At 47.7% G+C, this 12972-nt stretch overlaps 4 protein-coding genes across 4 annotated transcripts; 3 read left to right on the plus strand and 1 right to left on the minus strand.

Annotated features, from left to right (window-relative positions):
• The first annotated feature begins 2 nt into the window (after positions 1-2).
• On the plus strand, positions 3-1730 carry F4817DRAFT_338220 (uncharacterized protein). The gene is made up of 5 exons (XM_049303392.1): positions 3-507; positions 563-586; positions 645-836; positions 893-1302; positions 1353-1730. The coding sequence occupies exons 1-4, from the start codon at positions 462-464 to the stop codon at positions 1219-1221; spliced, it is 591 nt and encodes a 196-aa protein (XP_049158756.1). The 5' UTR covers positions 3-461; the 3' UTR covers positions 1222-1302; positions 1353-1730.
• Positions 1731-3768: 2038 nt separating this feature from the next.
• F4817DRAFT_358902 (uncharacterized protein) lies at positions 3769-6798 on the plus strand (the record flags this gene model as incomplete). The annotated part of the gene is made up of 1 exon (XM_049306085.1): positions 3769-6798. The coding sequence occupies one exon, from the start codon at positions 3769-3771 to the stop codon at positions 6796-6798; it is 3030 nt and encodes a 1009-aa protein (XP_049158757.1).
• A 1131-nt stretch (positions 6799-7929) lies between these two features.
• Positions 7930-10329, minus strand: F4817DRAFT_338226 (MFS general substrate transporter). Its single transcript, XM_049303393.1, has 2 exons — positions 9754-10329; positions 7930-9690 (listed from the first exon to the last, which is right to left on the minus strand). Exons 1-2 carry the CDS (start codon positions 9979-9981, stop codon positions 8239-8241), a joined length of 1680 nt encoding a protein of 559 aa, XP_049158758.1. The 5' UTR covers positions 9982-10329; the 3' UTR covers positions 7930-8238.
• Positions 10330-11984: 1655 nt separating this feature from the next.
• Positions 11985-12660, plus strand: F4817DRAFT_316117 (uncharacterized protein; the record flags this gene model as incomplete). The annotated part of the gene is made up of 2 exons (XM_049300627.1): positions 11985-12038; positions 12106-12660. 2 exons carry the CDS (start codon positions 11985-11987, stop codon positions 12658-12660), a joined length of 609 nt encoding a protein of 202 aa, XP_049158759.1.
• Between the last annotated feature and the right edge of the window lie 312 nt (positions 12661-12972).

Here is a 12972-nt window from a genome sequence, read left to right on the forward strand (position 1 = left end):
CTATCACCGCCCTTATGTATTGCCGCCTACTAAATTTTGAATCATCATTCTGCCGACTATTAAACTTTTTTACACTTTTTACTTCTTTCATGCAACAATACTTCCCATGCTGTGAGTTGATGTATGTTCTGCCTTATCGAAGGCATTCGAACTTCTTCGGACATCTCTTTGTCCTTGACGCGCAATGTTTTTTGATTGCTTCGTGCAAACACCGTCACCTATCCTCTTGGTTTCACGCAACTTCATAATTTCAATACCTCTAATCTACAAGAAGCGTGCTGCTTTAGGTAGGTATTTATTTTATAGCAATTGCCTTCTCTTCTTTGCCTTTTCTCGATTTCAGTTTCTCTATAGTTGACCAACTATCTAGAGCTTCCTGGTTGATTTCTAGTCGTATAGACACCTAAATTGCAACAAATCACACCCAAGAAAATACCAACCGCTATCCAAGCATTCTAGACATGGATTCCCAGGTGGATACAGCTCGAGACGGCAGCAAGTATACATGTATGCCTTCTTCACTCAACTGCTTCTATTGTATCATATACTAACCTGCCATTAGCGAAGTTCTTTCCCCCAAACCCTGGTTAGTAGTCCCTCAGCACATCCAAATGACCTTCCCTTAACCATACTCACACTTACAGCTGTTCTCAACCTGGCCACCCACGCAAACCGGGAGCCTCTCATGCATTTGGTTCAGCAGACAATCCTGTACCACGTGCGTAATGGCAATCCGCTGGTTCGGCTATGGAAGGATGCTTACGATGCTGGATATATCGAAGGCACGACAGCTCCGTATTCGTGGTACTTGTTGGCCGTGAGAAAGATGACTGGCAGTAAGTGTAAACGCGTGTATGAAATGACATCCAGTTATGCATACTAACAACATAAGGAATGCTTAATAGCGAGTTCAATCAGGAAAAGACTAAGACCATGGTGCAGGTTCAGCCTGAGATCCTCAAGGCTCTTGTTAAAGAAATCTCCTATGTCAGCATCCAGACTGTAGCCGAAGTTAAGACGGAGCCTCCCACCCCGGTCAAGCTCGTTCAAGCTAGATTCAGCCCTCTTGCCCCTGAATTTTCGCCGGAGAAGTCTGCCGCGAAGTCTATCTCAGAAGAAGAACAGCACCCTGCCGAGTATAAGCCTAGTGACGCCCGACTCACAAGCTTTGAGGAGCGATGCAAGAAACGTGGACTACGAATCGCGTCGGCAAAGAAGTAGAGATGTTATAGTCACGTCGTTATGTCCTGAATAAGCAACGGCAATGTGGAGGTTGACTACTTAGAGATGAACATGAAGTGTCTATTGCTGTTAGCTTTTTGAAACCAGTCGCACTTGTAGATAGCTACTACCTTAAGTAATGAAGTTGCCTATGCCCTTTATATCTTTCCTGCTTTGAAACCGGCTTCGTTGCAACAAGAAGTGAGTATGCTATTCGCACAGCTTCGTTGATAATCCAAAAAACCTATCAACATGGCATCAATCCAAGGCCTTATCCTAATATATATCGGGGTAGTCCATAGACCAGCAATGTCTAGGAGTGTTTCTTTTTAGTTTCTTTTCATAAGCAAGGTTAAAAAAAACAAAACTAAACGACAAACGTAGAGTTACGCAAGAAGATATGTCCCGCTAACTTTCCAAGTTTTATCATGGCTGCTCTGATGGAACGACTCGGCTAGGTGATATGATAATACCAAACACTACCTTAGGTACCTTACCTACCTAGGTACATACACATAGAGTAGGAAGTGTTTGAGGTTCCTCTATGTTCAAGATCTAGAGGGGCGTCCGAGACAAAAATACAACTACTATGTCGTACGCAGCCAATAGGCCAATAGAGACATGTCTTGTTAGAAGCGGCCTAACCGGTCCTGCTCCATGCGGGTTCCCGAGTGCATGCGCGTAATTTCATGGAAGCTGAAAGACGGCAAGCAAACAGAAAAGGGTTCTAAGAAGGGTTCAAAATGCTGTAAGGAGGCAAGGGGTGCACCAAAAGAATACGTTTAAGCTACCTGATAAGGGGTTGGATATGAGGCTTAATAGAGAGTTATATGATTGTAAAACAGGTCAATACCTCCATCAATGTATTAGTTCGCGGGTACCTTGTCACATGTACCTAGGTAACACATTGAGCTAGGATATGCATGTATTAACTTCGACCCTAGCTAGACGCTAAATTAGCTCTGCATAACCTAGCGATTGCCGCTGTGGAGCTGCATGGGGGTATTATGTACATTAGGTAGGTACCTACCTCAACTAAGAGGTGCTTCATTACAACATAATCTACCCAAAACACCACGACAATATACAGACTACCTACCTAATGACTACATAGTCGTACCTAGGTAGCATATCGTTTGGTTCCGTGTTACGCTACTACTATTGCACCAATATCATCAATGTCAAACCACAGCTTTCGAGAAAAAGTGCCAAGCCGTAAGCTTCGATATGACTGCAGCTATGGACCTAGGCGTAGGGCACCCTGCCTGATCAACCCTGATCAATCCATCCTTACATCATTCTAAACCCGTGGGATCTTGACGGAGCATTCCTTGAACACCATATTTAACGGTTGTCGATCATTCCGCCTTGTTGTCCGTTGTGCCCATCTCAGCCTTTTTTCTCCCTTCGAAATTCGCAAGATATGGCATTACAAGAAGAGGCTGGATGGAACGGGGTAGGCTATGTACCTTGGTAAATTCGGTTCCCTTGTCCCAAAGGCGTTCACTGATTTTCCTAGCTCAACACATACGTAGGTACTCAGTTTGAATTATAGTCCCGGCACCTTTACTAACAACCAATCTAGGAGGCCTAAACAGAAAAAAATAAGAAAACAAATCCAGGGATATCAGTACCTAAGCAGCTAAGGTAGGTATGCACCGCTGCACAGGGAAGGAGAACCAATCATATTATAGGCCAGTCACACCACGGACAATATTCTAGAGTCAAGATCCCGGTATTGATAATCCCCTGACATCCCCCACATTGATATATTATCTTAACGTACATACCTTTCATGATCTCCTTGATTGTCAATAACACATGACGAGCATATCTATACACGTCGCCTTAGAGGCGTGGATTAACCAGAGAAGCAGGATCGTAGAAGAAAATTCGACATAACCATTTCTTTCTACGATTCCATGACTAGCCCTGTCGTGTGAGTCCTGTTCCAGCTAAACCGAAGAGGGGTCCTCAAATATCGCAAAAAGCAATAATAAACGCCACAGGCTCATTGACTATCGATAGCTATTAACGTTGCCCACCCTTCCGAGACCTTGTGTTCTGGACTATCGATTCCCCCCTATTCATTCATTCATTCAGTATTTCGGGCTCTTATTCTCGGTTAGATATTCGAATACGTGCCTACGAGTCCAAGACAGCTGAACTTTCTCGCGTGGCTTGGGACCTTTCGTCTCCTATTTCACATTTATGTACCAAAGCGGCCTGATAGCGGAGTTACGCTTAAGTATAGTCGCGAGTGATCCTCTAGCTCACCTTTGCGTTTCGTACCGGATACGCGTAACCGGGGTCGAGCCTCTAACGCTGCGTTTTGCGATTTCCCAATAACCCTCTACTTGTTACATTTGCGAGACGTATCGTCACTAGAATCGAGCGAGCTACATGAGGCTCTAACAGACCTATATTACATCACTGAATAGACTCTATTCAACTGAACAATTTCGGTAGCAGACTTTACGTTACACAACTACAAGTTGAACGTATTGACAACTGGACGAGTAGGCCATCTGCCTCACCCCCGGTGCAATGTCTGGACGTAGTGCCTACGTCAGGAAAAAGATCACTGACACGAAGTCGGGTGTACGGTCTCTAGAAAACAGTCGCTATTCCGAGAGCGATGACATATCAATCAATGACCCCGGCTTCCCACAAGGTACCGGATATGGCACAACGAATGCGCGATTCCTCAAGTTCTCCGAACCGTCAAGGGAAGCGGATCTGGTTAATTATCGCGCCCGGATCGCAAACTTTGGCAACCCCAGTAGTGGAAGCCAGAGTGGTGTAAGTGAGTCCGGCAAGAAAGAGGGTGGCGGTAATAATAGTATGCCGCACCAGGGACCGATGCCTGACTTTGCGTACGCTAGGACGAGGAAGCCGGTTTTGAGGACAGAGGACGTGTCGGGAATAGAACGCTCGGGATTTCGAAGCGCAGTAGACAAGAAGAGCAACGAGTTCCGTAAAAATCTTACGAAGGCCTTCACATTCGGAGCTAAGAAGAAGAAGGCTTTAGGAACTGCTAGGTCCGAGTCCTCTGCTGTCATGAGATCTTACCACGATTCCGAGTTTTTCGACGTTCATGAGCTTCCTTCGACGTCTATACAAAGCCCGCAGCAATTGGTATGGGATCCGGAGTACCAGCAGATAGTCTCGCCGCCTCCGTCTGCCAAACTGCCCCCAGTCCCTCCCCCTTTTACGACACCCCCAATCAGGCGTTGGATCGGTGCTGGGAGGCCTGTTCAACGATGGAACAAACTCCGGAAAGACCCTGAATTATGGGATCCTAACGGTGATGTTTTAATCTTTTTCGGTCGCAAAGGGCAAAAGCCACGGCCAAACCCTTCTTTCCGCTTGTCGTCTCATATTATCGAAGCGACAGAATCTCGTTTCCTCATTACTCTTCTTCGAGAAGGGTCCACGGAGGATGAGTATGACTTACGAATGCACGCGCTCCAATCACCTATCGGCGCTCCACCGATGCTACGACCGCATGGTTCACATCCGCAACTTGGCTACAACCTGGGCCGGAACGGTCAGCCCACACCCCCAGTATCCGAGGATACTAGTCTTACAGACGCTGACGGCCAGATCTCCTACGAGATGTATTTTCCAACACCACCGAACATGGGCAAGCTTGAAGCGCACCGGTACGCTATAACAACTCGCAACGTATTCGCGCTTCTGTACCACGCATCCCTAGTTGGCTTGTCGCTTTCTCAAGCGTTGTCCGACTTGCTAACACGTCTTACGGCTTATATGCCTCCTGAGGCAGATAATTTAGGTACTATTCTAAATTACCTATCCGCTCGTGGTATTGATGACTCTCGCAACGACCCAGAAACGGCCGTGTCCCTTCTCGCGTGGTCAGAAACGCCGGAGGTACGGTGGGAGGAGGGTTGGTACGAGGCGTTTGTACATTGCACCGGGATGTACTCCCGATTAGAGGCTTGCGCAGATTTCAGAATCATCACACCTATCACGCGGGCTCTTCTGGAACGAGCTTGCCTTGAGACGCAGCTTCGCGTACAAGCCGCGGAAGAGCGTCTCGCTGAGTTTTCTTGCGGAGATATCTGGCCAACTGCCGGTCCGGCCGCAAAGGGTGCTGCAAGGGACGCCGCCGAGCGCCTACGCCAATTCTTCATATCGCATTACTCAAAGATTCATGGCTATTGGCCTCCGCCTGAAGCGGGTGCGAGAACCGCGGAAGGCGAGGAGACGTGGCTGAGCAGGACGTTGGCAAAGCAAATGCAAAAAGATTTCGGTGCACTTTACGACTACTTGGTTAACCGAGATATTGTATGGGACGAGTCGGAGACGCGCAGTAGTCGAAAATGGATGATGGTCTCCGAGAGCGGTAACAAGTCGTTCGACTCAGATACACCCGACCTGCCTCTCACAGATATGCTGATCGAGTTCGACAACCGCATGCGATTTCCTCATATCCCGCACCCTTATCCTCTTGTTCCCGAGTCAATCCTACCAAATGCTCCAGCTTCGTCCAGCTCAAGTAGAGAAAGATTTAAAAAAGAGAAAAATAATAGTAGTAACAACACGAAACAAGCCTCCGACGATCGCATTGCCGAGAGGCGTGCGCAGCTAGCGTATACTGAGGCGACCAACATATACATCCTGGGGTCTGACTTTACGCAATCTGACCTAATCGAAAGCTTCGTCAGATTTGAAAAGGCAGACCAAGTCGGCAGCGTAGACCCCTTCGTCGCCCGCCGCGGCCGCTGGGTACTTATCTACGTGATCTTGCAAACCCTGGCCAGCGTATCAGTCGATGCGCCCAATGTCCGATACAAAGATAACGTGTCGTACCATCTCTCGCCACGCTTCAAAGGCACCAAAGTCCCGCCATGGAAGGGCGCATCGGCCCCAGCAGCCGAGGCCTGTCACGATATTTCGCACTGCTGGCTCGCGCCCCGGACGTGGCAGCAGAATAGCAGCGCTAGCGGCGGCGAAAGTGCCGACTCTGACACGTCCACTAATTCCAACGCGCACTCGGGTGATCCCGTATTGCGTATGATGCGAGCACAGGCACATATGTTCCCGCGACCGCCTAGAACTGTGACTAGCCGTTCTAGTAGCGGTGGGCATTATACTCCGCGGAGCGTGCTGTCCCAAACCACTGCTGTACCCCTGACACCTACTACGACGTGGGGTGGTTCGGACGATGCTGCCTCGAGTATTGCCCGGCCATCTTCGTCAGAGGGGAACTATCAAGGCCGCAGGAGTTATGCCGGTTCGCGAGGTGCCAGGAGCGAGCGTAGCTACGCGACGTTCGGGCCGGGTAGTGCTGGCTTGGGCGGCGGTAGGCTTGAGGACGCCAGGCAGCCGCAGGACATGAGTATTAGCATGGGTATACGCCGTACGAAGGCGCTAGCACTTCTAGACCTAGATTTAGATGTTACGCGAATGGATGGCTTCCTTGATCCTGGCCATAGCCCGTCAAGCGTAGGCGGCGCACCCATCCTAAGTCTAAATAGTTCTGATGGACTGGGGCCGGTGATCCGCGACTTTGACGAACTTGAATCTGTTGTTGAGGAGGATATCTGAGGGGCTATGTCTGTAATAATACAACCAGATATTTTCGGGATTGTGAGCGTTTTTTCTGGGTAGGTGTAAAGGGGTTGAGTGGGGGGGGTATTCACTTATTAGGGGTATTTGATATGCGGGTAATGAGGATATGAACAGAGTACCTACAAACAGGGACGCACATATGTATAATACCCAGAAAAGGTTTTGGGGCTATTTTAGTAGCGTATACTATACGCCGTATAGGTTGGGTACCTAGGTACCTAGTCAGGGTATTTCAACTAGAATTATCTTAGGTAAAATTACTATTTTTACTAATTTTCGCTTGTATGCTATTTAGGGGGTAGTCGGTGGTGACCTTCAAGATGGCCTAGCCGAGGATCTTATTGAATATCTGATTCATAATATTGGCTTCAATCCAATAAGGTGAAATATACCGTTCTACCTGGCGTATGAAACTTGGCTGAAATACGCCATGCCAGGTTGCTTTATACCACTCCCAGTAGGCCGGGTAGAATCCTGCTGTATACCTTACCAATCCAAGATAACCACCGTCATGTCATCCCGTACGAGTATATTCCCGGTATTCAGATCTCCATGCGTGAATACGATCTCGTGGTCACTACTTCTCTCTCTTTCTCGGAGGCGCTTTCCCAGAATTCCTGTAAGGATTTACCATGCTCGAAAGACATGATGATATGACCTCTCCCGTTGAGTACCTAACATAAGCGCCGAGAACTTTGGGGCATTTAATACTGGTATGACGGGAAATGTAGTCCATGGCTTCGGCTTCGGCTAGGGAGACCTTGGGCCCATATTTGACCAGCGTGTCTTCGTCGACCTGCCGAAATTGGCTATTGGCTGCCAATCTTGCCAGGAAACGGATCGAATGAGTCTGGGAGGTCTTGGGGATCAAGCACGTAAGGAGGGGGGCCGAGAAGCGATGAAGTTATTAAGAGAGGCTTCTCTTGTTGCTGAGAGCCTGCTTCTGTCTGATTTTGGCATTCCATACTAGCCGTGTTGGAAACTTGGTGTGTAGTAGCTAGAGGATAGCCAACGGCGAAATGAAGAGCGCCATAGCCTAGTTAATGTAGGGGAACTTTCAGCTCGGATTAATACCTATCAACGAACTACCGGGATGCCTCTAGATGGGCCATGCGTCAATTGGTGGATGGTTTCGCTCTAGGTAACCAACAACGTCTGCAAGTATAATTACATTAAGTATAACCACATATCGTTTAACATAACCAGAGGTAGGTTAAGTAGGCACCTAGGATAGCTTGGCATAAACGCGAAACAGTATTGATCCCATCCAGTACTGATTACCTACATAGGGTCTACATGCGCTCTTCAGGTACCCGTCTTACGATAGGTACTCAAGGTCAATGCAATGTCGCATTCACACAATATTAGGGAGGCCAAGAAATCCAAGCACGTAAGTTAGGTATTAAAGGGGGCCCATTATCGTTTTTCTTCTAGTTGCTGCTTTCCTAGCTCTTCGCTCTCCAACGACTTCTCCTTAATTAAGAGAGAAAGCAAGAATCCTACCCCAGCCGTCCCTGCAAGCGTCCAAAATACGGCAGAGATAGACATCCTATATGCCTCAATCACTTTATCCAATAACTCGGCTGTCATATTTAGATCCCTCAAAAGTGGTACAAGGCCGACTGCCTCCCGTACATCATTCAAGATAGCCAGGTCACCCGGCAAGGGTCCGAGCAAGTCAATTTGAGACCCGAAAACGTTGTTGAACACTGTAGAGCATATGGCCAACCCGATAAGCCCACCAAAGAGTCGGAAAGAGACCAGGATTCCGGCGGCGAGACCCATGTCGTCTGCATTCGACAAGCTAGCCTGCAGGGGAAGGTTCAAAAGTGCAAACAGACTGCCCATCCCTATGGCGAGGGGGACCTGGAGGGAAGCTTTATCCGCAAGGGTGGAAGAACAGTCTAAGAGGCTGAAAATTCCCACGCCGACTGCGGTCAGGATCCAGCTAGTCCAGATAAGCAGCCGGTACTTGCGGATTATTTCCACTGCGATAGCTGAGAAGAGGCCGAAGCCGGCGCAGATGCAGCAAAGTGGGAGACAGATGACGGCAGATTGTAACGGGCTGTCCAAATATACGGCCTGGAAGAATAACGGGGTATACATGACAACACTATAAGTAACCATGCCATGGAAGAAGGTTGTGAGGAGTGCCATAGACGCTGTGAGGCTCTTAAAGATTCGATATGGAAAGACGGGCTCGATGGGTCGTGATTCGTACCATGCAAATACGACTAACACAACAGCGCCCAAGCACAGCGGAATCAAAGTCTTATAGGAGGACCACGGGAACATGGCACCGGCCCAGGCAACCGGCGACGCGAACAGCGTGCATCCGACGGTGAACAAAGTCATACCGCCCCAGTCAAGCCGACGCATCTTCTCCCGGAATGTCAGATTGATAGGTTTGAGACTTAGGAAAAGCACCGTTAGGAGAAGACCTAGAGCTGATAGAGGAAGATTGATCCACCCAATCCACCGCCATGTTACGAATTGGCTGAAGGCACCTCCAAGGATGGGACCGAGAATTGTGCCTCCCAACATTGGAATAGACAGATATCCGATGTACTTTGGACGTTCCTTCAGGGTCGTTATATCAGCGAGGATGATTTCGCCCAGCACATCCAATCCTCCGGCCCCAAACCCCTGAATAACACGCCCGATAATCAAGACGCTCATGCTTCGTGACACTGCGAAGATTACAGAGCCAACGATGAAGAAGAGGAAGGATGAGTAAAGAGGCATCGCGCGGCCGATAACATTGGATACGCTGGTATATATTGGTTGGACGACGCATACCGCAAGCAAAAATGCTATGCTGGCCCAGAAAGCCTCCAGTGTAGTTCCGTTAAGCTCGTGAGCTATTACCTAGGCAGGTAGACTATCATTAGGTATTTTAAATCTAACCATGATTAGGACAAAATGTCATACCGGTATCGCGACAGCAAGGATCGTAGCGTCTATTGAAACAAGAAAGCACATAATGTTGATAGTTAGAAACGACATGTGGAAGGCAAGCGGTTTCCTCCGCGAGCCATCATCTTGCACCAACGGCTCAGGAGTATTGACATTGTGGTTTGCGTGTTCAAGGTCAGAAGGCGAAGAGTCAGTGAGGAGCGCATCAGCGGCCGGAACCACTGACTTTTCCGAGTTCTCCATTTAACAACAATAGTAACGGCGTGGTAAAAATGGAGAGAATGCGATATCAATTCGCTCTTGTCGTCGAGTGTTGTAAGAATCAGGATATCGCCATCAATCTAGAAAACTACACCAAAATGGCGATCGTGGACGCCGCGGAGCCCGTCATATGTTAGGTCATTATCCCAGCACTTAAAGTAGCACGGATCACGGTGTTGCATCCGGTCTTTTGGAAATATTCTTAACCAACCATATCCAGGTAAAGCAGCTCGAATAGGAAATATGCCGAGTACTATTCCGACCCATACTACGATACGAGTGAGCCCATGCTCTGCACCACTACAAGAAACACGTGTAGTTACATAAAGGGGTGCTGTAAATTCTACTTCCCCTTATATATAATATCCTAAATGGTTCGTAGCCAAGCTGTTTAATTAGAATCTTTTGAGATTCCGAAAGTAGGAACATGATAGTTGACTCGAAGCTCCTTGAGATCCTGCTTCAACTACTTGAGACCATAAAGTCGCCTGTATATATTGTATATATTGTATACTTTGAGGTAACGATGTAGATGAAGAACTCAAAAGATTATCCTAGCCATAATGTACATAGGATAGCCCTCCAAGGGTCCGTGGAGGGATAATAGGCACTCGGGATGGTGATGAATATTTCTATCTTAGACGAGGGTACTCCTATAACCTACTATTAAACTTGGGTTTTGAGGATTCTAGCCCATCGTGATAGCCTCAACCCCCACCAAAGCAAGAAAGGGATACTGCTTGAGCTAGCACGTACTGTGCTAGAATTCGAAGATGATGAGATTTTGGACTTGGGTGAAAAGCCATAAGTATGCGCGACTAATCGACACCAGTGTAGCAAGAAGAATTCTAGCTAAAATATTTCCAGAATTTGTAAGAATGTCCTGTATAAAATTATCTTATTTTAAAAATTCAGTTGACATTACTGTCAAAGATAGTATAAATATTAGATAACTAGATATCTTATAGTAAAGATTAAGGGGGCTCACGGGGCACAGACCAGTTTGCGACAACTTTGGAATCTTGGAATATACGCCAAGTACCTATTTCCTACTTGACCAGCCACCTCAGATCAGAAGGTTCCCAACCCCGCTACTTTTCTATCGGTCTATCGGTCTAGACTCGAGGATTGAGAATTCCAAGTGGAAATGATATTTATTTCCAGCTGACATGCACTTTTGTATCTAATTGCAGATTATCTAGGTGTCTTACACCTAACCCAGGACGATTACAGCCTTCTAAGCTGGATATAACCTAAATCTCCCCGGTTGATCTTTCCCGACGTCATAGGCATTCATAATCTCGTATGAAGAACCCCGCTATTCGTTTTACTCGTTCACCCATCTTTGATTTAATACAACAAGTGCAAATAGCGACAACGAGGTTATATATACCTTTAGGTACCTAACATAACTCAAGTTGAACGTTAGGTACATTGGTTATTATACGGAATACTTGTACTGCGTTTACATCAACTGGATGGATTACGACTTATTAAAACGCGTCATAAAATCATCCGGCTCGATCTCAGCGTCTCCTGTCTTAATAGCGTATTAGTACCTAAGATACATGTATTAGTATTAGTAGAGATTAGCAGATCTCCAATACCACCACATCGACGAGCTCCGTACCTGGTATCGAGTCTGCAGGCCTACCACTAAAAAGGCGCAAAAGGCGCATAAGATCCCGAGACGGTGAAATCCCAGCCCACAACTCTACCAGCCGCCTTGCTTTGCAGCTCTTGGCGTGCAGGCCAATCCCATCCCATCCCTAAACTCGAGCTTCAGCTTTACCGTTGTCTTAACTTATTTCTTTAACCTGTTTCTTTAACTCGTTTTTTCTCCCTTCTTACCTCACTTACCTTCTCTCACCATCATCTTTCCCACCTTCCCGTCGCCTTCATTCTTAGTCGCAAGCCTGCTGCTTGCGCGCGCGTAACTGTTTTCCCGTTGTATTCGGATCGCACACGCTTGAAGAACCGGCAAAATGTTGTTCGCTATCTTCTTCGCCTTTTGGCGATTCATGCAGATCATTACACTAGTAAGTTCTTCTCTTCCCCTCGAGAGAAGAATGTTAATATTGGCGCTAACGATAACGCGCTCGAAAGATCCCGACGATGGGCATGTTGGCATATTTCGTCAACGGCTACGTGCAGCTAAATCAGCTCACGCCCAACTACATCCTAGTACTCTTTATCGTGTCGGTACTAGCTTTGGCGTGGTCTATCTACACGCTGTTTAGCTACCACCGCTCGTCCGCCAACGCGACCTTCGTTGCCGTCTTCGATCTTCTGTTTGTGGGCGCTTTTATCGGAGCGGTGTGGACGTTGCGCATGATTGCCACTGCCGACTGCACGCATATTACGCGCGGCGACCCCTACGACGTCAGCTTCGGTCCCTTCGGCAGCGCCTCCGTTACCAACTGGGACACTAACGTTGACAAGACGTGCGCTATGCTCAAGGCCTCCTTCGCGTTCGGCATCATGAATTGCGTCTTCTTCTTCATCACCAGCATTCTCGCGTGTCTGCACGGCGATCGCACAGGCACCGCTGACCGCACATCGTACTACCGCGAGACGCATACTCACCGCCACGGCCACCGCAGCAGCCGCAGCCCTCATAGCAGACACAGCACACACTCACACCGCCGCACCTATGTATAGGGTGGTGGGACTTCTTATATACCTGGCGCGTATAGAAGTGTTTGTACAAATGAGAATGATGGGATTCGGGAATGCGGATCCGTAGAGAGGAATCGGCATTTTCTCACCATGACCGGATATTCGGAACGACTGATTTGATTTAATGTGGGTTGAAATGAGTTGGAATAGGGAATATATCCGATCCGATCCGATCCGAGACGACGTAACACTTGAGATGAGATGAGTATCCGATAGAAGCAGACGCGGTCGCATATGCCTATTTCGATTCTCAATGATGATGAGTTTGACGATAATGACTAATTTCGCTTCTAC

This window comes from Daldinia loculata (genome assembly GCF_022478755.1).
Source record: "Daldinia loculata strain CBS 113971 unplaced genomic scaffold F4817scaffold_26, whole genome shotgun sequence".
Lineage (NCBI taxonomy): Eukaryota > Fungi > Ascomycota > Sordariomycetes > Xylariales > Hypoxylaceae > Daldinia > Daldinia loculata.